We start from the raw sequence: 25,492 nt of genomic DNA on the forward strand, positions 1-25,492 counted from the left end.
CCGCCACTTCAAACTCCTCAGATTGTTTTTCAGAGTCCATAGTACTTTTATTACATTATTTTTTGTGTGTGTGTGTTCCAAAATTCATTGTGTTATGCACCTCACCCAGTGTTTCATGCAATGCATGCATACTCACCACCAGGCTCACCCATCCCCCCACCCCTCTCCCCTCTAAACCCTCAGTTTGTTTCTCAGAGTCCACAGTCTCTCATGGTTCATCTCCCCCTCCGATTTCCCCCAACTCACTTCTCTCCATCTCCCAATGTTTTCCATGTTCTTATGCTCCACAAGTAAGTAAAACCTATGATAATTGACTCTCTCCGCTTGACTTATTTCACTCAGCATAATCTCCTCCGGTACTGTCCATGATGATACAAAAGTTAGATATTGGGGCGCCTGGGTGGCTCAGTGGGTTAAAGCCTCTGCCTTCGGCTCGGGTCATGATCCCAGGGTCTTGGGATCGAGCCCCGCATCGGGCTCTCTGCTCCCGGAGCCTGCTTCCTCCTCTCTCTCTGCCTGCCTCTCTGCCTACTTTTAATCTCTGCCTGTCAAATAAATAAATAAAATCTTAAAAAAAAAAAAAAAGTTAGGTATTCATCCTTTCTGATGGAGGCATAATACTCTGTTGTATATATGGACCATATATTCTTTATCCATTTGCCCATTGAAGAGCATCTTGGTTCTTTCCACAGTTTGGCGACTGTGGCCATTGCTGCTATGAACATTGAGGTACAGATGGCCGTTCTTTTCACTACATCAGTATCTTTGGGGTAAATACCAGTTGAGCAATTGCAGGGTCATAGGGAAGCTCTATTTTTAATTTTTTTTTATTTTTTAAAGATTTTATTTATTTATTTGACAGAGAGATCACAAGTAGGCAGAGAGGCAGGCAGAGAAAGAGGGGGAAGCGGGCTCCCCACTGAGCAAAGAGCCCGATGCGGGGCTCGATCCCAGAACCCTGAGATCATGACCTGAGCAGAAGGCAGAGGCTTTAACCCACTGAGCCACCCAGGCACCCCTATTTTTAATTTCTTAAGGAATCTCCACACTGTTTTCTAGAGTGGCTGCACCAGTTTGCATTCCCATCAACAGTGTAGAGGCTTCCCCTTTCTCCATATCCTCTCCTACACTTGTTTACTGTCTTGTTAATTTTGGCCATTCTAACTGGTGTAAGGTGGTATGGTTTTGATTTGATTCTCCCTGATGGCTAATGATGATGAGCATTTTTTCATGTGTCTGTTAGCCATTTGTATGTCTTTCTGGAGAAGTGTCTGTTCATGTCTTCTGCCCATTTTTTGATGTGATTTTTAAAAAAGATTTATTTGTCTATTTTAGCACCCAAAGCGAGAATCATCCCAGTAGACCAATGAGCCACCCCTATTTGTCTATTTTAGAGAGAGAGTATGCATGTGTGGGGGCAAAGGGGCAGAGAGAGAGTTTTCGTAGGAATACCAAACAGCCTTATTGCTGGTGTTGCTTTTATTGGAAAGATTTGCAAAGTGATTATGATTTTCCCACTTGATTTTATTGGGACCAAGTTATTATTATTGTATTGTAAGGAGTGTTCTGCTGTTAACTGCTGAGTTTGCTTGTTTTAAGTAGATGGGGGAAATTGTATTAGCTGCTTAAATATACATCTTCACTAAGAATGACATTATTGATTTTTGATTAAAGGTTATATGAATTTATATAAACCAAAAATTGGCATCAAATAATTGTATTTCTCTTTCAGCTCTAATATGTTGGCCTTTTAGTCATTAGTCTCAGTCCTTTTTTTCTTCAAAAAGTGCATACTGGAGCACCTGGGTGGCTCAGTGGGTTAAGCCTCTGCCTTCGGCTCAGGTCATGATCTCAGGCTCCTGGGATCGGGCCCTGCATCAGGCTCTCTGCTCAGCGGGGAGCCTGCTTCTTCCCCCCGCCCTCCCTGCCTGCTGCTCTGCCTACTTCTGATCTCTCTGTCAAATAAATAAGATCTTTTTTTAAAAAAAAAAAGTGCATACGTACAGTTTAATGTTAGTTACATATATTTATCACACACAAAGAGATGTGAATTTCATTTTTTAAAGTAGTGATTTAGGGTGCCTGGGTAGCTTAGTCGGTTAAGCGTCTCTTGATTTCAGCTCAGTTCATGATCTCCGAGTTGTTATTTGGAGGTCTGTATCAAGCTCCAGGCTGGGTGTGAAGCCTGCTTAAGATTCTCTCTCTCCTCTCCCTTTGCCTTTCCCTCATAAATAAATAGATAGATAGATAGATAGATAAATGTAATGATTCATCTTGGTATTTTAATTTTGCAGTTTTATCCAAAAATGACTAATGACTTGATTATTTTTTGCATGAAAGTTAATTGATGATGATCTTCTTAAGCCACTGGGAATTAACTATCTCTATCTTAGTAGGTTGGCCTCGTATATATGAGGAATATCTTTATAGCTCTGAATTTTAAGCATGATGTTTGTTAGGAAATATCACGTATCTAATCACATTCTTGAATGAAAAACATCCTGGATGTAAAATCGACCTGTGGCTCTGGTTTCAGTGCCAAGATGGCAGCAGGGGATCCTTTTGGCCGTAGACCTTCCTGGAGAGGCTGCTTGAAGCAGAGGTGCAGTTCCCTGGAAATGAAGAGAGTTCTCCTATTCCAGAGAGTGCCAGGAGCAGTCTCTTGGGAACTTTCTGCTCCAGAAGCCAATGTCTACCTCCTGGCTGGAGTGGGGAGAATCCTTGTAATGGCCCTGTAGAGGGGCATCCAGTAGCCTGAAACCAGTCTGGATAGAGTAAGATCCTTATTTGAATCCCTTGTATAATCCATTTTTTCTCCAATATCCAGTGGTTATTCAAAGCTAGCAGGAAATATATGTTCATTTTCAAATGTACAACGTGTTGGCAAGCAGATTGTTTCTGTTAGCTCTCTTTCCAGGTGTCATTCATTTGCACTTTTCCCAACAAACCTTCTCATAATACTTGTTATAGTAGATGATCCTATTTATATGACAAGTGACAGGTACCACTCAATGTTAACTTGGTGTTAGATGTGTATGTTTTCATTACCTCAGGTAATAAAGTTCTCAGCTGTGATATGTTCGATAGTGTTGTTTTTACTGAACTATATCCCATCGCTCATGTATTTATGTGACATCTTGAAAACTTTTACTAAGGAAAAGGTAAACATCTTCCATCCTATTTTCACAGAGCTACCAAATTATGATTGTGGTTTTAAAGTTCAAAATGTAATGGATTAAAAAAAAAATTCTGTTGCTCCTTGGAATGCCCTTAGGAACAGGTTTATAACAGAACTACAGAGCAATAACAGGATCTACAAGTTCAGCAAGAAAGATTTTAAAAAATTTAAAAAACATTTTAATCCCTAACTGCATAGAAAGTTAATAGTGGGGCCCCGAGAGAATCATCCTATGGAAGTGTAGTCAGGATTAGGAATGAGGAGAGAGGATTTCAAAATCTGCTTTCAATAAATGCTGATCTTGCCCAAGGGGGTTAACTTCCCAGCATCTCAAACTTTAATCTATAGAATGAGGGATTTGGTCTAGATGTCCCCAGAACTCCCTCTCAGCCAGCATTGTTTTCATCTGAAAAGGTCGTGAAAGAGCAGTGGGATTAGGAGTTAGGGTTAGGAATTGGAGCTTCTAAATTTCGGTGCTGGGTTTTAGTCTCTCCTTGAAAACGAAGTATGAAGTAGGGGCACCTGGGTGGCTCAGTCGGTTAAGCATCTGCCTTCAGCTCAGGAGATGATCTCTGAGTCCTGGAGTCAAGCCCCATGGTGTACTCCCTCAGTGGGAAGTCTGCTTCTCCCTCACTCTGTGCCCCCTCCCCCTCACTTGTGCGCACTCTTGTCTTTCATTCTCTCTCTCAAATAAATAAATCTTTAAAAAAATGAAGGATGAAACTAAGTAAGCTTCTCAGAACTTCTAGATAGAAAATTCTCTGTATTCTGGCATACATTCACAGTCTTTTTGCACAGTTTTTCCAAAAAAAGGTAGTAGGAGTTATTAGGAGTAGGTAGGAATGTTTATGTGATCTCAACCTCTAAAGTCAACAATTGACAGATAAGAAAGGATCAGTGCCATTTATACATCAGGATTTTTCTCCTGCAATGCACAGACCACTTTCTCTCAAATGGTTTAAGTGAAAAAGAAAAATATATTATCTCACACAATTAGATGTCCAGAGGAAATGTTGGGCTCCAGATGCTGTGTGGTACTCCACGTTCCCCCATTTCTGTGCAGCTACTTTCTTAATGTTGGCTTTGCTCTAAAATGGTAAATCACCCGGCAGTTCCAAGATGGCAGCCTGTGGCTAACTGCTTCCTTGCTTGTGTCCAGCAGGGAAAGAGAGGAACCTCCAGCATGAAGTTTCTTATTTTTCTTTTTACTACTTATTATACTCCAACAACTACATATTTTATACCTCCTTGCTCCACCCCTTATCCTTTCTTTCTTTCCTTTCTTTCTTGCTTTGTTTTGATTGTCTCTCCTCACAAAAGTAGAAGCATGATGAGAGTAGGATTTTGCTCATTTATGTCTTTTGTTCACTGTTCTTTCCAGCACAGTGCCTCTCATATAGTAGTCCCTCAGTAAACATTTATTGAATGAATGAACGTTTTTCGTGTTCTATAAGCAAATGTTGCATTACGTATTTCTCTGAGCTTTAAAGTGACATCTTTTGTATTTTAGAAGGTATCAAAATAATAGAAATTACATAAATCTGGCTAAAACATTTTTGTTTTCACCCCACTTGTTTTTAAGGCTTTGTTTTACTCTTCATCTTTTAAAGTCGCTAAATGGAAACATGATTTTCTAGGAGAAATTTCCATCAGAAAATTGAGTAATTTCCTTATTTCAATCCCCTTTGTAATCCATTTTTTTCTTCGAAATGAAATGCCAGTTTCTTTAAAACTAGTAGGAGGGGCGCCTGGGTGGCTCAGTGGGTTAAAGCCTCTGCCTTCGTCTCGGGTCATGATTTCGGGGTCCTGGGATTGAGCCCCACATCGGGCTCTCTGCTCAGCAGGGAATCTGCTTCCCCCTCTCTCTCTGCCTGCCTCTCTGCCTACTTGTGATCTTTCTCTCTCTCTCTGTGTCAAATAAATAAATAAAATCTTAAAAAAAAACCAAAACTAGTGGGAAATAAATTTCCCATTTCAAATGTACAATGTATAGGCAAGGGGAGATTGTTTCTGCTAGCTTCTTTTTCTGGTGTCATTCATTTGAATAATACATTCTCAACAAATCTCCTCATAAGACTTGTTATAGTAAATGATATTATTTATATGACAAGTAATAGGCACTACTCAATGCTAACCTTTTATTATACACATACATTTTCAGTTCAGTTATTATAATACTTATATGAGTTTTTCTGAACAAAATAAAGTGAGAATTGTTTTTCCCCCTCAGTGACACTATTATGTCACTGTGCTAGAGTGACATTTAGTAATCTTGTTTCTACCCATTACCAGCGGTTCTGTCAAGTTGTCACTAAAATGGTATATTCAGGTAGTTAGTCTTATATGAAAGGACTCCCTCCTTTTGGACAGCATTCTATTCTATTCCTGCCTGATGAACCTTCTAGGAAGGTTCAGGTCCTATTCAGCCCTCCCCTCTTTTTTGTATAAAATAGTAAATTAAACTACAAAAGAACCTGAGCAGTGGGGACCCAACCTTTGTATCAAACTTTGTCCCATTACTTCCCTTGAGACATTGTTTTTTTTTTTTTTTTAAGCCAAAATAAACTACATACTGTTTGTTCATCCATGACTCTTTTTTTTCCCCCCACACTCAAGTTTCTTGAGCTTTGAATGTTCTCTCTCCTTATAGCACATCCATGTTTTTTTTCTACAGCAATTTATATGGCAGGCACCTCTATTACAAGACTCCACACTTTGTCCAGTTGGGAGTTACTTCGTTTTCTTCTTCATTTCCTTAGTATTTTGGTCATTCAACTGTTCTTCTTTATGGCACTTACCGAGATTTGTGATAGTTACGTGTGTGGACTTTCTCACTGACTTGAGTGTCGAAGTTTTGCTTAACATGAGGATCTAGATAAGATTCTTCTTTGAGGCTCCACAGTCTGTGCTATTGCTGAGCATTCTCTGTATGACCTCCAGAGTGTTTACAGAAGTAGCACATCTGCACATTTCCATCAAACTGAGCAGTAGTACCCCAGGCGCTAAAATGGGTCAAAGAAATACATGTATTTGTTGAAGTACCAGGAAAAGAGGGAAAAAATACAAACACATCAGTTGCCCAGTCCACCATGCCAGGTTAGGGTTAACTAGATTCAGGGCGGAGGATAGGAATGGCCAGCCATTGGGTGTGATCATTCACTACCTGGTCATGGGTCAGTCTCTTGCCTTGTTTTTATGGAGTGATTCATTGGAAGAGAAATAAGCATCATCTAAATAGCCAAAATGAGGGGTGCCTGGTGGCTCAGTTGTTGAGAATCTGCCTTTGGCTTGGGTCATGATCCCAGGGTCCTGGGATGGAGCCCCGCATCGGGCTCCCTGCTCAGTGGAAAGCCTGCTTCTCCATCTCCCACTCCTCCTGCTTGTGTTTCCTTTCTTGCTGTGTCTCTCTCTATCAAATAAACAAAAATAAATAAAATCTTTAAAAAATATCCAAAATGGTACCCCACAATCTCACATCAGGGTTCAGCCTCTCCATAGACTACTGCCCTGTCATTTCTCTTTACCCTTGTCAGAGAGCAGTTCACTTTCTGGTTGGTCCATTTCCCCAGAGCTGTTACATATGAATGAGGGGAAGGCAAGCAGAACTTCATTTCTCATTACCTTCTTTCTCCAAGACTCCAGCAGAAGATTCGGGGAAGGGGAGGGTGTGGCAAGGAAACTTACTTATTTTTGGTCCCATTGCTTTATCTTACTTGGGGAAGTAAGGCTGGTGATTGTACTCATCAGAACAGTTCTCTCAGCAGTTCATACCAAGCAATTTGGAGTTGTTCTGGGATGCTTGTCTACTCCATAGCTAACCTAAGCATAGTATGATTTTAGCTCATATTTCTGGAGGAGGAAAATTTTCAAAGTCTTTCAGCACTTGCAGTATCTTTCCACATCTGCCAAGGTTAGACAATTGTAAACAGATCATAGGTGTATAAGAAATGTTAGTTGAATGAATGAATAATTACTTGGTTAAATAGGTACCTGTAGAGAACAAAAGAACTTTGAAAATCTTTTCATTATTTTTTTATCAGCTGCATTTATAATTTTAAATAATAGATGATCTAGGTAAAAAAAAAAAATTAAACTCTCTTATAGTGAGTATAAGGAAAAAAGTAAACTACCACTCCATCCACACTTTATTTGCTGAACCTGGTATCATTCAGCACAGTCTGTCTGTACAAAGTGTCTAGAGTATTACCATCCCCTCTCACTTCCCTTTTAACTACATACTGCTTTCAACTTGATGTCCCCCTTTCCCCCTTCCCACCCCAACTAAATATATCTTACACATGTTTTATTGTTAATACTTATAGAAGTATTGCTTTCATTTTAATAGATAAACTTTTTTTGTTATATTAATGTGCCTTTTTTTTAAAAGATTATTTATTTATTTATTTATTTGACAGACAGAGATCACAAGTAGGCAGAGAGGCAGGCAGAGAGAGAGGGGGAAGCAGGCTCCCTGCCGAGCAGAGAGCCCGATGCGGGACTTGATCCCAGGACCTCGAAATCATGACCTGAGCTGAAGGCAGAGGCTTAACCCACTGAGCCACCCAGGCACCCCAATGTGCCATATTTTATTTAACCAGAACACAGTTAATTTAGGACAGTAAAGATTATTTCAGATTTTTCACTGTTAACTAAAAACATAAAGAGCATATTTTTATTAATGTATCTTTGCTTATTTCTACATCTATGTCTATAAATCTCCAGGAGGAGAAATGCTGATTTAATACTTGCCCTATCGGAAGTATTTTAATTGTTAAGGTTTATTTATTTATTTGAGAGAGAGAGAGAGATAGAGCAAGTGTGTGCTCATGAGCAGGAGGGGCAGAGGGACCCGGAGAGAGCATCCCAAGCAGAATTTGTGCTGAGCGTAGAGCCTAACATGGGCCTTGATCCCACCATCCTGAGATCACTACCTAAGCTGAAACCCAGAGTCTGACGCTCAACTGACTGTGCCACTAAGGCCCCCTTCTGTCTGTTCTTCTTTGGTAGGCATTGTGATTTACTGTAGGAACATTTTCCTCATTCTCTTTCTAGTCCCCTTTCTTAACTGTGTGGTCTGTGGAACTCGTAAAACCCACTTTGAATTGGCCATTTCCAGTTTCCTCGTAAGTGTTACTTTAGCTTATGCAGTCAAGGTGATGGAGTTTTATACATGACACACAAACGTTGATTCAGAGATCACAAACTTAAATGTTCATCCGGTATCAGGCTCTAGAGTCTCCGCTGCTCTTGGAGGACAAGGAGCGTGGGGAATTGTAGCGGTGTTGTCTTCGATGGAGGGCAGTTGTGTAGCTCCGGGCATACAACTTATATTCACATTTGGTTTTTCTAGAAAAGCCAAAGTATAAAGCATTTTATGTGAGATCCTCCAGTTTTTAAATACTTAATAAATTTCTAAAACGTTGCAGAAGCCGAACAAACCAAGCCTGTGGGTTGGATTTCACTCTGCTGTAAACCTACCTGAGGTTTAGAACCTTTTCTTTTTTCATTGATGTTGCCTTATTGTTTATGAGCTTCTCTCCTTCTGGGTAGAATGTTAGGATGTAATATCAGTTTCTAACATGAGCTCCTTGGAATAGAATTTCAAATAAATCTTTTACCATCTCTTCCATAATCCGAAATACGAGTGGAAAAAAAAAATAATGACTTCTTAGTTATAGCGGTAGTATACAGCATTTCATCTACTTATGAAAGGGAAACTCCTAATGACATCCTATCGGTAGGATACTTCTTTGCTTCTTTTTAAAATTCAGTGAAATCTATAGCCTTAGCGTGTTTGTCAGTTATTACACAATAAGAATGCATTTATTTTGATCAACATATCCGGCTGAACTAAACACATTATAAGAAGATAACCAACCAACAGCCAGAGTGCCATATTAGGAACTGTGGCGCTGATGGCAAGTTATGGAAGATCATTTAAGGATTTTATTTTCCATGTTTATGCATGCATTATTTAATCTGCACTTAACAGGCATCTTCTCTAAACTCAGCCCTGAATTGCGTGCTATGAGCACAGCTGGAGTAAGAGCAAATAATGAGTGATGGGGGATACAGACAGGTGGAAATAGGGAATCAGGTAATTATAACACTGGGATGAGACACCTCACAGTGGGGACAGACACATCAAAAATGCCCTAACCTGAGCCCCGGCAGTCTGCAGAGACTTCTGAAGGAAATGATAGCCGACTTAAGATCTGAATAGCTGATACGAAGGAGGGGCTCTGAGGCTGTGGGAGCCGGAAGGGCAGAGGGAGGAGCATCCGGACAACAGAGCTGTGCAGCCATATGGCTGGAGTTCAGAGCATGGGGGAGAGTCGGGAGAGCTCCCTCAAGACCCCCTTTTTGTGTGGGTCCCGTGAGTGCTCTTAAGCAGCCCTTGAAAGTTTCAAAGAGAAGAGCCTTGATCAGACAATTTTTATTTATTATTTTTTTAAAGACTTTATTCATTTATTTGACAGAGAGAGACAGCAAGAGGGAACACAAACAGGGGGAGTGGAAGAGGGAGAAGCAGGCTTCCCTCTGGGTAGGGAGCCCGATGCAGGGCTCCATCCAAGGACCCTGGGATCATGACCTGAGCCAAAGGCAGATGCTCAATGACTGAGCCACACAGGCATCCCAGATGGACAATTTTAAAGGCCAATTTGAGGGATGCCTGGGTGGCTCAGTTGTGTAAGCATCTGCCTTTGGCTCAGGTCATGGTCCCAGAAGCCTGGGATTGAGTCCACATCAGGCTCCTAGCTCGGCATGGAGCCTGTTTCTTCTCTACCTGCCATTCTCCCCTACTTCTGTTCTATCTCTCTCTGACTAATAAATAAATTTAAAAATAAATAAAAGCCAATCTGAATTGCAATTTTCCCTGTAGCTCTCTCCTTTTAAAATATATTTTTTAAAGATTTTATTTATTTATTTGACAGAGAGAGAGAAAGATCACAAGTAGGCAGGCAGAGGAGAGGGGAAGCAGGCTCCCCACTGAGCAGAGAGCCTGAAGCAGGGACTCTCTCCCTGGATCCTGAGATCAGGACCTGAGCCGAAGGTAGAGGCTTAACCCACTGAGCCACCCAGGTGCCCCCCTTTAGCTCTCTTCTTATTACTCTCTTTTTAGACCTCTCTCGTGTAGGTGTGTGACTGCACAGGTGCCTCCGATGGCCTCTGGTCTTAGCTTCACGGTTTTTACCTGGGTAGCTATGAAGGTAAAGAGAAACCAATGACCACAGCAAAGCACTAGGAAAGAAGACAAGAAAACCAAAACTGTGAGAGAAGAAGATAATCCTGATTTTCATCCCAGAGATAGATTTACACTGTATTGGGGAGGCTGGGGGCCAGGAGTTGAGACTTAGGGCCAGACTTCTGTGTATTTTGGTTTCTTTAGTTTTCAAATGAAGAGTTGTATTATACACGGTGGAAAGTGACACTCAAAAACTCTTTTCTCACGTGCATGATGGGTAGATCACCCTGTGTGTGTGTCAAATCACAGATGTATTTAATGCACTAAGATTTGACATATATGTGTATGTATTTGTGTGTGTATAATGTTTATGAAGCAAGAAGTTTGTTTTGTTTTGTTTGTTTTAAGGAAGTTTTATTAGAAAGGGCAATGTCGATCGGTAGGAGTTGGAACACATTTGGGAATCCAGTGGTGACATTTATGACAGCGCATGCTTCCCATATTCTCAGGAGCTGCTTCTTACATTTCTAACATGGAGGCAGGTCATATGAGCAGAAACTATTGTCAGTGCCAGGCTTAAGCGTCCCTTGGAGAGACACTAAGAAAGGCCCCTCTGCAGTCACAGCATTTGAAGCTCCAGTGTCAGGAGTCAGTTTCCTGGCTGGGTGAATGTATCGTCAGATTCCCCTTGCGGGGAGACGAAGGTGCAAAACTTGAGACCATAGTCGAGAATCCTCTTTTTCTCCCCTTTGTCATTTTCTCCAATGGCAATTTGTTTTTTAACTACCATGACAATCGGAAGTCACCATGCTAATTTAGAAACGTAAAACATGTAATATACATCTTATCTGTAACTTGACCCTCACAGTTATCACAGCAGAGAAATGTTTTATCATCCACAAGTGTATCATACCTTGCATGAAATCTAACACTTCTAAGATGTTGCCAGTTTTGGACAACTAGATAGAGACTTTAAAGATAACATGAGACTCTGTTAAGATTTTAAAAGCCGTTCTTATCGTTCTTGTACCGAAGCGGCTTCTCTAGTGTAGGGATTTAGGCCGTCCTCACGTTCAGGGAAGGCGGGGTGGGGGGAGCTGCTCCCCAGATTCATTAACATTTTACTCATGTAACTTGGCATCATTTTATTTTTTATCATCATATACTATACTTCTGAATACTGAACACTTGAGAGATCGCTCTATACTTCGTAGGCATATTTATTTTTCTGTCTTGCTTTTTGTGTATTTCCAAATACAGAAAAAATCTCCTTCACAGGCTGCCATAGCCAGAAGAGACGAGAAATGAGAGCACTCAGAGGCTGGAGCTTGCCAGTCCTGCCCCCATACGATTCAGAAGGCAGCCCCTGGCCGAACCCTTTATTACCTTTCTGACGTTAAATAACATGTCCATGCACTGAATGCTGATGTGGGGCTAGAACGGTGGGCACCATGTCATTTAGTTGTTGAGCATCACTGAGCCCAGACAGGAAGGAAGGCCTCCGGGGAGGGGAGCAAATTGGGAGGCAGGGTATTAGTGACCTTACCATCAGCGACAGAGGTTCCTCAGCTGGGCCAAGATGAGCTCGGGTCCCCACCAGGACCACCACTGATTGGGGGCGGTAGGAGGGATTTCAAAGCCTTGTCCAAGCCAGGGGACAGTTTTGTCATGGGAAGGTGGAAGGTCATTGCCTGCCTGTGGGGTGTCCGGTGCTGGGGGCCTGTGCACTTTCCACCGAATTAAGTTGTAATTTGAAATTTTATAGCCTTGACTGTGTTATTAAGTCACATGAACTAGTGGTATATTTGAAATTTCAATTCAGGGAATATTCAAGGGTAAGAATTAAAACCCCATCCAAAATCCATCTTCATTTTTTATAGTCTTTCCCTTCTTCCTTCTGTGTTCATGATATGTTTATGGTATCTCTAGACCTGCTAATTGTATTTGTTTATCAAAGCACGGGTTCTGATGAAGGGCTTATTGCCAGCATTTTACATAAAAACTTATTCCTTCACAGATCTCAAAAGTTGTGGCATTGAAAAGCCCATATAATGATGACCTTACCAACATTTATAAGAAAAAGCTTTATAACCTTTCTTTTAACTGAACAGAAAAAATGCACACATTTTAAAAATCACCATCAAAACTTCTGAATAAAGAATTCTCTTTTCCTTCTAGCCCAACACTTTTTATCTTCCAGTGACATCTATTTCAGCAGTTGTGTGTGTGTGGGTGTGCACGTGCACGTGCATGTGTATAATAGAGACGGGGGTGGGGGAGGGTAATAGATACCGGGTAAACCAACTGATTGATTGTCTTGCTGTTTCTTTTGATTTGCTTATGGAACGGTGAATAGATTGTAGTGTAACTAAGTGCCTAAACACATGCGTACACACGCATGCACCCCACAAACATGCTACCCGTTTCTCCCTATCAAAACCATAACACAATGATTTTTAAGCTTGAGGATGCATAAGCATTGAATAGAAGGCTTGGCCAAAATATTGAATGCCAGCTTCATAGGGACAGGAGTTTTTGTTTTTGTTTTTCTTTTTGTTTTTTAAAGATTTTGTTTATTTATTTGACAGAGAGAGGGAGAGATCACAAGCAGGCAGAGCAGCAGGCAGAGAGACGGGGAAGCAGGCTCCCTGCTGAGCAGAGAGCCCGATTCGGGGCTTGATCTCAGGACCCTGAGATCATGACCTGAGCCGAAGGCAGAAGTTTTAACCCACTGAGCCACCCAGGCGCTGGGGACAGGAGTTTTGTCTGTGTTTTTCCTGTTGCCTAGTGATTGGCACATGGTAGATATTAAATAAATATTTCATGAATGATTCTTAGGTCCCATCCCCACAATTTTGGATCTGGTGGTTTGGGATAGAGTCTAATGAATTTGCGTTGACAGCAGTTGGTATGGAGTGGATCATTGAAGAACCATGCTTTGAGAAACACCTCCTGGTGGGCCTGTGCCAGTGGCGGTGATGACTTGACCAGTCTGATTCCTGACAAAGGGCAGTAGAGTTTCCCGTGTCTGGAAATAAGCTGCAAAATTACCTGGCTTTGTGGAGGAATCTGACTGTGCTCCACCTCTGGAATGGTATCTTGCAAAGTCAGGTTTCTTATGTGCAGGCCCCTAGGTACTGGGACTTGAAGCCATGGCAAAGAAAATATTTTCCAACTTTATACTTACGTTTATTTTTGTGAAATACAATAATAGCTATTCACATATTTTCATGTAAGGATTGGGATTGAGTTACATCTCATTGAACATTGATAGCTATTATGGTTCCAATGTTTATTCTTCTTAACCAGAAGACATGAGGGGCTTGATGCCAAAGCACACATTTTTTAAAATTGTATACTTTGTAGTATTCCTACTGACTATACGTTTAACCCATAAGTAATAAAGTATAAAGTAGTTCAAATACAGCAAACCACCTAACAGTTTTTAAACTTAGTTACTATAGTGCCTAGTTACTATAGGCAGACAAAAAAACAGCTCTTTTGTTACCAAGTTTTCCAGAAACCCTCAGTTCCTGCGTTGAAGACAATAGTACCCGGAGCGTAAGTACCAGTATTCCCAACCCTGTCACTTAGCACTATTTGTTTCTGCAGAAGTTACCAGCAAGGTGTTTACATAAGAGAAAACCACCTGTCTGCTTTCCCATACATACATGCTTGGATCTTTCTAGTGGCAAATGGGAACAGGATCAGCTATTGCATGGAAAAGCAGCTGGTGGGTCATTTACAGGTTCATCCTGGGGTAATTGGAGACAATCAAACTCGGAATCTTTTTCAGTGAGTACATTAATCTTAATGCAGGAAAGTAACTATTTAGACAAGGAACAGTTTCAACATTTTGGATTAACGCCTGATGTGGGAGCAAATTACAGGCTGATACGGGGCCTGTTGTGTTCCAAGGTAGGAAAAAAGCCCCTTATAAGATGCAAGCATTTGCACCAGTGCCCTGGCAAGGAGGGTTTAGTAATGAGGCGGGATTAGTAATGAAGGATCACATTGCAGTTACAATGATTCATTATTGTAGATGTGTTAATTGTGTAGTTAAACATCTGTATGCCTTTTTAGTGCTATTTCAGTTCTCTTTAGCCAACCCACTTGTAACAAAGAGCTTTTCAAGACCTTGTTTGTAGTCTAAAAGGAATGTATCTGTATTGTCAACAATTCAAATGATACGGAAAGGTACATGTAGAAAATTAAATTGTTTCCAGATTCCTCCCCTCAGCTGTAACCTAGTTTGATAAGCAGATTCCTCCTTTTTTTTTTTTTTTTTTTTTTTTTTTTTTTTTTTTTTTTTTACCCCTGTGTACACCCTTTGGTGGCAGATTAATCAGTTTGATTAATTTTTACCATTTTTACCATTAACAGTGGTAAAAGTAACAACGCCTTTGTGATAAAGTTAAAATTGCTTTGAGCCAGGTAAACTCTATTAGGCGGAACCGTGTGAAATTGCAGTGTTAGTAAGGTCAAAAATGTCAGATATTGACAGTTGTATGTGGTTCAGCTATACTATGAGAGGTATTTGTTTTTTGAAATGATTTAGTAAGCATTCCCAGTGGTCCTGTGAGACTGCAGTGTGGAGGTATCCCCCCACAGGCCGCCCTTTGCCAGTAGTGAGGTGGGGGATAAACAGGTATCCCCAGCAAGAGGGAGTGGTTGGGTCTGTAATTTCTAGTACCACATCTCATTCAGGGTTGCGATGTTGGGGATATTAGGAGTGGAGCAAAGCAGGAATATGCATTGGGATTGAATTTCTGTCTATCCCTGAATAGAATAACTTAGCTCCAGTGCAAGTAAAAACAGTAGACTTTTTTTTTTTTTTAAAACAGCAGATAGAGAGCAATTTACATGATATTTATAAAGTGATCCTAACATGATGTATTATTTTTCCATGTTTGGATGGTACCTGGTGGTCAAGAAACATGTCTCCAAATCCTATAATGTGATTTTAGCTTAATTAAGTTTATATGATAACACATTTTGACTTTGTATTTTGGGTGATCCGTGACTTTTTTTCCCCATAACACAGAGATGACTCTGTGTATGTGTGTGCATACAATGTATAAAAAGCAAAACATGGAGTCAAAGATACAGTTCCATTTTTAACCTGTTTCTTGCACTTTTTCATTTGTTAGTTTATGGGGGTGTGCGTGTGTTTGTGTTTATTTATCATATTAGATATCAGTAAGGGTAAGGTCTAGAGCTAAGTAAAACCACAGCTTCTCTCCTGTTGTGTAGCTGAACTAGGCAGCATACCTTGCAGAACTGTGTACAGGTTAACCTAGGAGCTGTGTATCTGTTCATTTCTCTATCTAGACCACCTTGTCCTCACAGACACAGTTAAACAAGTGCATGCATTTTTCTCTGCATGCATTTTTTGGGGAGGGGATTGTTGGAATTTTTTTTTCTCTTTATCCTTCAGATTTTCCCATTCAGAATACTTGAGCTATAAAAATATTCAGAATGTACTAGCAAGTAACTTCTCATTGAAAGTAAGTATTTTCATTATATCTAGTATAAAGTGAATTTCAGCAGCCTTAGAGCTAGTTAGCTGTGCGCTTAAAGAAAAAGTTCATGTCTGTTGTAAGTTGTAGCTTGAGTTAAGGTTAGCTCCTTGGGTTTAATGGGTAGTAATGTTTGTCTTCTAGAAACATGAAGTAGCAGCCCCTCCAAGTGTACCCCTCTGGAAAAGAAGACATTTTTTAAAAAGAGAGAGGAAAATATGAATGCGCTACTTCTTTCCAGAGGCTAAAGGGGGAGTGAGCAAGGATGCTTGTATGTATTTGTGGTCTGTCCTTTTCTAGTATGATATCATATAATGACTTAGAAAGCTGATAAATTAAAGAAGGGTTTTGACCTTTCTTTCTTTATTAACATTGCTTGTAAGTGTTAAAATGAACATACTCTGGGGTTTCCTGAGTGGCTGTCAGTTGCCTCTGACTTCAGCTCAGGTCATGATCTCAGGGTCATTAGATCCAGGCCTGTATCGGGCCCCATGCTTAGTGGAGGCATTTGCTTGAGAATTCTCTCCTTCTCCCTCTCTTTCTGCTTCTCCCCAGGCTTGTGCATGCTCTTTCTCTCTTTCTTAAATAAATAACAAAAATCTTTAAAAGAAAATGAACATACTCTGAACTCTTCTATTAGCTCAGAATTTATTTAATCATAGTGAAATTGGAGTTTAGGCAAAATTTATCCCTTCCAAGTCAGAAAGGAAATTGAAGATTTTTATTCTCAAAGTGGGAGGTGGAGGTTTCAATATGACCGATAAGCAGATATCTGAAGCCTGCTACCAAATGGAGGGAGGCTCCATGTGTCCTTCTGTCCTTCTGGGACTTTGTCAGAGGCACACTTATCTTTCTGTGTTTGTATTGTTTCAATATCACAGTCTCGGAACTGTTAGAATTTTACCCTCAACCCTAAAATTACAAGTCTTTTACATCACATACAGTTGAACTTTATCAAACCTCAGTGGTGAAATGAATTTAAAATGTTGCCATATGTTTACTTAAAATTTGTGGAGAAACCAAGTGAGAAACCAAGTATGCTGGAGTTACCAGCACTAATGTTACAGGGTTTGTTTGTCAGTAAATGATGAGAAAATAACATGTGTTATATCCGGGATATTACTAGGATTACATGGAGTATTATTTTGACAGTGTTTGTCTTGGAAAGCGAGACATATTGGCTTTAGAACTTGCAGGTGCTAATCACTGGTCTGACTTGGCAGCCCAGGAGTCTCACTCGCTTTGGTAACAGCAGGAATTACAGTTTCTGGCAACTTGCTGGGAGTGTCTGTCACCTTCACAGGATGTTGATAGAGATCCTGGATGGTTTTCTGACCTTCCATGCCTTTCCTCTGCCATCAGCTGTGCAATTAGTGGCTCTGTCCTTTTTCAAATGCAAATTAATGATGTTAAGCTCAAAAGAAAGAGGGTTTGCTTTCCAATACAGATATTGGTACCTCTTTAACTGATAGTGTACTTTAAAAGTGTATATAATGAATTTAGAAATCTGAAATCTATAATAATTGAGACTTACAAGAAAGGAGTTTGGAGACTTTGAGTCTTCATGTCGAAATGGCCAAAAATATATAAAGAAATGACATGACTTTTTTTCTATAATATTTGTCACTGTCAGGAACAAACCATTTTTCCCCAAGATGAATGATGGCAGAAATTCAATTTTCCTGAAATTGTAGGAAAAATGCCATGGGAAATGATGAGTGTGAAGACATTACTTTGAGAAATGAGCAACAATTTAGGTGTAAGTGGTGAGAAAAAAGGCGGTAATGGGGCAGAGGTTGCAGGGGGTGGGGGGACAGCTAAAAAAAAAATCCCAAGGCAAAGGAAACTCAGGGCCTGGGATTCTTAATTTAGTGGGAGCTTCAGTACCTTTTCGAGGTTGTTGCTGATAAGGATGGATCCTCACTGAATTGGACAGGCTAAGGGGGTAACTTGAAAAATGAAATTGGACAAGATTACAAATCCTGTTGTATTATATATTTCCAAAATTTGCTTCACTAAGCCAGGTTGCTTTCATACAACCCCGGGGATCCTCTAGGCCCTTTCTTCATTTCACCTGTTTGTGTCCTGTCCCTGGTGGGTGTGAAGTCCCATATATGGTCATTGTTTTCAATACCCTGTTGTGGTTTGAAATAATCGATCTCTGAGGATGAATCTGCCTTGGGAGTCTAGTGCAGGCCAGCTGTCCTTGTTAAAATGAGCAAAGTTTGGTCCCCAGGTTAATATCTGAAAGCTAGCTATTTCATTAAGTTTTCATTGTTGAACGCTGATGGGCCAGTTGAATAATTAAAAGAAGAAAGATTATAAATTGTTGAAATTAATACTATGAAACTCTGTCATAAGTCTGTATGACGGTTGTGCCTTCACAGTTTGTGTGCTGTGATTTTATTGTTATAATTGTTTTCCCATGTGTGCTAATTTACAAAGCTCAGATAAAATAAACTTGTAGATGTTCTGCTGTAAGATTTTTATTATATACAACTAACTTGCTCATGGCAGGTCTGTGTGAGATGGAAGAGAAAGCCTCATTATGTAGCCTGGACTTGCCTGGCTTTGGACTATATACATTGTTGCTACTGATTGAGTTTCAGAGGGAACATACTTCTTCTTGTCTTCCAGTATTGGAACCAGCCACATGAATTAATTTTCCTTCTGAACGACCTTCTTTGGACTTATAAAATTTGTCTTAGGATTAAGGAATATACAGTATATGGTTCTGAAGCAGTTTTGCTTGTAGAAGTCTACAGAAATTCATAGCAATAGCAATAGCTCTAATAAAACAACTGTTCACATTCATTGAGCTTGTACTAGAACTTATCAATCCATATGCTTTCTCCCTGCCTTTCTGGTGAATGACCAGTGCAGCCCCTCTTACATGGTGGTTACATTCCTAAAATATGCTACATGATGTATGTAATATCATTTTATTTGAGTAAAGTGTAAATAATCTAGATTTGCTTTTTTATGTAAAAACATGGGTGTATATATTTTTTTAATAGAGTGTATTTTTTAATGTAATTTTAGGCTCACAGCAAAATTGAGTGGCAAGTTCTCATATACTCCCTGCATACCACCACCTACCTCCTCCCTGCCCTTAAGCCTCTCTTACTATCAACATCTCTCACCAGTGTGGTACATTCCTTACAATTGATTAACCTACACTGACACATCATTGTCATCTTTTTCTAAAGATGTGGTTTTGTGGTATTACTGGGTATCAAGAGTTTGTCCAGGGCCAGTAACTAGGTTTTTAATAAATAACTTGATGAATATATGAATTATTATAAGTTCTTGACAAAACACATGCAAAACATCTTTCTTTTTTCTCTTCAGGTTGTATACCAAAAACCAAAATTGAAGGTTAATTAAAATAAATAATGCTAGAGGAAGCTCCTGTTCTTTGAATATTCTACTTGAATAGTTATCAATGTAGGGGGAAATAATGGAATTTAAGAGCTTCGGACAGGTTTAAGAGACTGTGGAAAGGGTAGAGGGGTATGGAGGACTTAGATGAGGCAGACAGAATCACTCCAGAAAGGGAAAACTGGGACTCCATGAGGTTCACAGTACTGACTACAGAAAAGATAAAAAGTGAATAGGATTGGAAAGTGCTGACTGGAGAGAGATTCAGATATATAGCTATATAGTGAAGGGATGGTACCCCTTAAAGATGGCGGTGAAAGTGAAAAGGAAAGAATAGGGGAAAAATAAGGATCCTGTAGAAATGAAAAAGAAACAGAACACCCCAGACTCTCTCCCTTTCTCCCACCAGCACCATCCATAATACCCACATAGAGGAGAGAAGAACTGATTTAAGAGAGGGCTCTCAAACTAAGAATGCAGTCCCTTGAATAAATGAGAATAGAACAAGCACATCTATATAAAACTGCTCTAAAAATTCAGAAAATATAAAACAAATGCATTTCAGCTGATAAAATGCTTTTCAAAAAACAACTATAAAATTAAAGAAAATTGTACACAGCAAACTGTAATCTAAATTAGATTTTCTTTCAGGCCCTTGGGTGTATCAGGCCCCAAGGTGTATTACCACCTTGAAGTGGTAATACAAAGGCTAAGACGAAAAATGCACAAAATTAAAAATGAAATCCGTTAATTGAACTCTGGGGAAAAATAGAAGAAAAGACAAAATCAAATCAGAAATGAAGACTAAGTTACAAGATGCCCAAGGAAAAATAGATTGAAATGTTAGCTGACCCAGTAAATTCATATTTACATTAGATGTAAATGGTCTAAATATCAGTTAAATGTCAGAGGTTGACAGAATGGATTTAAAAAGCACATGACCCAATGATAGGCTGCTTATAAGAAACTTACATATTCAAGTCTAATGACATTTGTAGGCTAAAAGAAGATGTAAAAAGATACATCATTAAAAATAAGCTGGAGTGGTTATGTTAATATCCCATAAAACAGGCTGCAGAGCAAAGAAAATTATCAGAGACAGAGAGACATATATATTGATACAGGAGCCAGTTCACAAAGAAAGCATAGGAATCCTAAAGGTATAGACAATAAACACCACCCACAAAGCAAAGGACACAAAGCAAAAGCTGGCAGAATTAAAATGAAGTTGACAAATCCCCAGTTACAGTTGGGAATGTCAACAACCCTCTCTTAGTCCCTGTTAGAACCATTATTCAGAAAGTCAGCAAGTACAGAGAGGAACTCAGCGACATTGTCAACCAGCAGAATCTAACTGACATTTATAGAACTCTCCACCCAAATGCACCAGAATATATTTTCCATAAGTATGGTATGCATACCATTATAAACCACATCCTGGGTAATGAAACAAACCTTCATAAATTTAAAACAATTGAAAGCATATGGTCCTCTGACCATAATGGAATCTAACTAAAGGTTAACGGCAAATAACACGTGAAATAGTTGGGGCCGGGGGAGCACGACATCTAAATGAAAACCCTGTTTCACTACCCTTGATTCTGAATAGGTATTGGAAAATGGAAAATGGAAAATGGAAAAATAGATATCTCATCTGACAAAATGATAATGAAACATATCAGTTGATTATTACCCATCGTCTGTCTACTTTGTTTTACAGCTTCTCTGTTAAAAGGACTAAAACATGCTAACATAGTGCTGCTTCATGACATCATCCACACCAAGGAGACGCTGACACTTGTGTTCGAATATGTGGTGAGTAAAGTAAGAATTCAGATTTTATAAACATAAATAAAAGTCTTGTAGTATTATGATAGAGTTTCTTATTTAAGTTGCTGTACCAAAGTATATTATCTAGTAAGTTTGTATAATTTTGAAAAATTCAGAAAAATGTTAAACTGAATTTTCATCAGATATAATATCTTTTAATAACCTATTTGTCACCAGATATGCTATAATTTTTAGGTTTATCAAATAGGATTAAACATGACAGTGATCACTGCATCAAAGGAAGTTCACAGATGGTAATTCCCCCCTGCCCCTCCTTTGGACTTACAACTTGGTTTTCTCAGAAGCATTCTTACTAAGATTTTTTTTCTTTTTGGGTGGGTGGAGGAAAGCCTGATACTTGCAATTTAGACTTCATAGTTTTCCCCCTCAGTTCGTGTTTCAGCTATTAATTAAAACTTCCAATTTGCATAGCACACAATGTAATGATCTTATTGTGTTGAGAGTATTACTGCTAGAAGACTTGGACTTGAACTCATAATTAATCTTTCTCCGTTTCTCCTAGAAAAACATATGGTATTTATGTAGCATCACTTCAGCATTTAACTGTGGAATCATGAAATGTAACCATGATAATTAACATCCCAATTTTCACAGATGGATCTGAGAACATGTAATTTATAAGATACAAATGACATTGGTGGAGACTTATTGAGAAGAGTAGCTGTTGGTATTGTGAATGTATTAGGATCCCATTTTGTAATTACCACACTACTTTTTTAAAAATTTGAAATAGGTTCCATGTTTTTTTTTTAAATATATAATAGAATGCATATTTGCAACATTTTTATCTTGCTAATGTCTGCCTGTGTCTGTTTATCATTTGAAAATTGTTGTCTTATGAAGAAGCCATTTATCTTCTCTATTTACATATAAATGATAGATACATTTGAATAATATGGTAATGTGGCTACAAGGACAGCTAGAGCTGAGCAGTTGAATATATTACATGCTACCAAGAATGGGATGCAGATTCACACATCAATGCAAATATAATTTCTTTTGTTTAATCGGTGATTTTGGAGTCAATAATGTATTCAGTTGACTTAGAATTGGAATTTTTGCTTCATATTTTCCAGTAGGTATTTTGCAATATTGCAATTAAATCTAGATTTTTCTTAGTATACTTGACTTAACTTTTATGTTTTGTAGAAGAAAAGATTTGAAAAAAAGATTTCAAAAATGTATTTATTCCCTCCTCCAAAATTAAATGGTTAATCTAAGAAGAAAAAGAGTTTGGCCTCTAAAATCAGTAACGTGAATAGAGAAACTAACAGAAATAATATGAAAATATGTCCTTCAGGTCTTAAAAGAAACCTATATTTGTGAGGCTGGAATCATTTGATGATTTTTATATTCTGTGGAAGCAGCCACATGAAGGAAATTCACTGTCCTGAAATATTTGCTAATTGATTAAGACTGACTTTTAAACATGTCCTGTGATATTTGCTAACTGATTAAAACTGACTGTTAAACAATCACTCTTCTTTGTGTGAGTGCAATTTTCCCTGGTTCCAAGTCTTGTGGAGCCATCCCAGGTCAATCAGCCACATAATAGTGTGGACCTCTGCAGTACTTTTCTGGCAACATTTTATTCCCTGCTTCTCTGGGGGAGTTAAGACATAGCTTAACTTGTTCTCAGAGAATGAGGTGAACTGACATCATTCGTGCTTTAGAACTGGCCTGCCTTGCCTTTCCTTGGGTCCCCCACTCTGTCTTTATTTCCTCACCTCCCCCATTGTTCCTGCCTCCCTCTTTTCCGTCTAACTCTCGTCTTTTTCTAGTCTTTTCATGTTCTGTTCTTCAGCTCTACAGCTTAACGTTTGTTTGGGTTTTGCTTAAGTGAAATCTTTGAATGGATCTCTGAAATCAGAGTTGGGGTGGGGGCTATAGAAATAGCTTATAGGAATCTTCGCAGTTAGAGCTGGGGAGGTGTAGATTCCTTGGCAGCATTAATGTGACTATGTGCCAATTGCCCAGTATAGAAAATACTCCTTAGAATATTTCCTAAAGTTTTTATTCTTTTATACTGCTTTTCATTGCTTGTTTATACATCTACTGATATCTCAAGAAAGATTAAGGCTCTGGCATTTTTGGATGGATTAATCAGATTGCTTTCCTCACAGTATCTAGCGGAAATTACTTGGCTCTTTTCTTGTATATTTCACAGCAATGGAAAGACAGTAATAATTTCAAAGCATGAAATGCCTTGGAAATTAGAGCAGATCTAAGGGAAGGACATAGGATAGGAAACCAGAGGTCACTCTGGGCTTGGGATGATGAGTGATGGATGAGAAAAGGAGGTAAAGGAATATTTAAGACAAAGATGACCACAATGCTGTGCTCAGCACTCTGCTTGGGTCTTTACATTCATTATCATTTTTGATGTTCTCAAGAGCCTCCTGGAACTATGAATATCACTTTACAAAGGAAAAGAAAACTAAGTATTAGAGAGATTAGGTGCTTTTCCAGGATCTTGTAGCAAGTATGATGGACTCAGGCCCATCGTACTCTGATTCCCAATTATAATGTTATATCTCCCGCTTGTTTTTACAACTGTAGTTAGATTGAGCTTTTGGTCAGAAGAGGAAAAGGAAATTTTCTTCTTTTTTTTTGCACCACCCTCCCTTTTTCTGCTCTTAAGATCCTGAATGCAGTTAAATCCTGAATACAGGATTTGTTGTTTAAATAAATTTTTGGACTGGTCAAAAGCCTTATCACATAAGATTTTATTTTAATTATGAAATGTTTTTAAAGTTTCCAAAAAAGTAAACTTAAAATTACAGTATTGTCCCTTATATCACCGGGATCTACTTACACACACACACACACACACACACACACACACACAGGACCTTGTTATTTAGCAAGCTCTAAAATCAGTAGCAAACATTTTAATGTGCAGTTTTCTAAACTTAGTGATGATATTGCCAAATTTTAAAATTGTTAACATCAGAGTTATTTTCTAAAAGAGGTTGGTTTTATATTCCATGTAATTAATAGTACCCTTTTTTTGAGGAAGGGGGGAATGAATATAAGTAAACAAGTGTAAGACCAGCGCACCTGGGTAGCTCAGTTGGCTAAGCATCTGTCTTCAGCTCAGGTCATGATCCCAGGGTCTTGAAATTGAGTCTCACATTGTATTCCCTGCTCAGCAGGGAGTCTGTTTCTCCCTCTGCCTCTGCCCCTTCCCCTGTTCCTGCTGTCTCTCTCTCTCTCAAATAAAATCTTTAAAAATCAGTAAAATAAAATAAAATAAAAAGTGTAAGAAAAATCCAAACACCATGCCCATTGAAACCGTAGCTTTATGGGACACCCGGGTGGCTCAGTGGGTTAAACCCTCTGCCTTCGGCTCAGGTCATGATCCCAGGGTCCCAGGATCAAGCCGCCTCATTTGGGCGCTCTGCTCATTGGGGAGCCTGCTTTCTTCTCTTTCTCTTTCTGCCTGCCTCTTTGCCTACTTGTGATCTCTACCTGTCAAATAAATAAATAAAATCTTAAAAAATAAATAAATAAGAAAAGAAACCCCAAATATGAAAGAAAAGTAAAATAACTTAAGATTCACTAGGTACTATTGGATTTTTTTCTTTGGATTTTAGTTAAGTGTTCAAGGTTTTTTTAAGGATCATGTGTAATTTGAGTTCCACAAAGTGAAATAGTCTTATTCATTTTATTTATTTATTTTTTAATTTAAATTTTGAGAGTTAACATACAGTAACATTCTTATTTATGATAGTGTACCTACTGTATAAATATATTTCTGTTCTTTGCTTTAAAAGAGAATCTGAAGCCCAGCTGCTTTGTGTTATTCCCACGAATGACCTTCTAGGTTACACAAAAGCCTTGGGAACCCCAGAATAATGAAATAAGTGCTGTGGAAGAGCACTTGTAGAAATGACTTTGGAGGTCATTATTAAAACCCTTCAGTGGGGGCGCCTGGATGGCTCAGTGGGCTAAAGCCTCTGCCTTCAGCTTGGGTCATGATCCCAGGTTCTGGGATCCAGCCCCACATCGGGCTCTCTGCTCAGCAGGGAGCCTGCTTCCTCCTCTCTCTCTGCCTGCCTCTCTGCCTACTTGTGATCTGTCAAATAAATAAATTGAAAAAAATCTTAAAAAAAGAAAAATAAAACCCTTCAGTGGATAATAAGATACTGCTAATATAGGCTGTCTCTTAAGTACTGTGGAAAGCTCCTAAAATGTCTGCAATTTAGATTCTTATGCACTGTCAAAGTATGTAGATACAACCCACGAGCTGCAGGACTGGGGGCCCACTGGAAAACATGCTGCTCAGTTTGCTCAAGGCTTCCAGAGCCCTTTTGAGTACTGTCTTCCTGTCATTGTTGTCCAAGGTCAAGGAGCATTTTTAACCAATTTCAATTA

General features: G+C 39.1%; 1 protein-coding gene across 4 annotated transcripts in view; it reads left to right on the top strand.

Annotated features, from left to right (window-relative positions):
* Positions 1-25,492, top strand: part of CDK14 (cyclin dependent kinase 14) — a 599,713-nt gene that overhangs the window by 232,165 nt on the left and 342,056 nt on the right. For all 4 annotated transcript variants that reach the window (XM_045062692.1, XM_045062689.1, XM_045062690.1 and 1 more), the window contains one exon: positions 20,985-21,079. In XM_045062692.1, coding sequence (XP_044918627.1) covers positions 20,985-21,079 — 95 coding nt within the window. The remainder of the gene's footprint in view (positions 1-20,984; positions 21,080-25,492) is intronic.

The sequence above is a fragment of the Mustela putorius genome, unplaced genomic scaffold (assembly GCF_011764305.1).
Source record: "Mustela putorius furo isolate JIRA1106 unplaced genomic scaffold, ASM1176430v1.1 tig00003845_pilon_pilon_pilon, whole genome shotgun sequence".
Taxonomy (NCBI): Eukaryota; Metazoa; Chordata; class Mammalia; order Carnivora; family Mustelidae; genus Mustela; species Mustela putorius.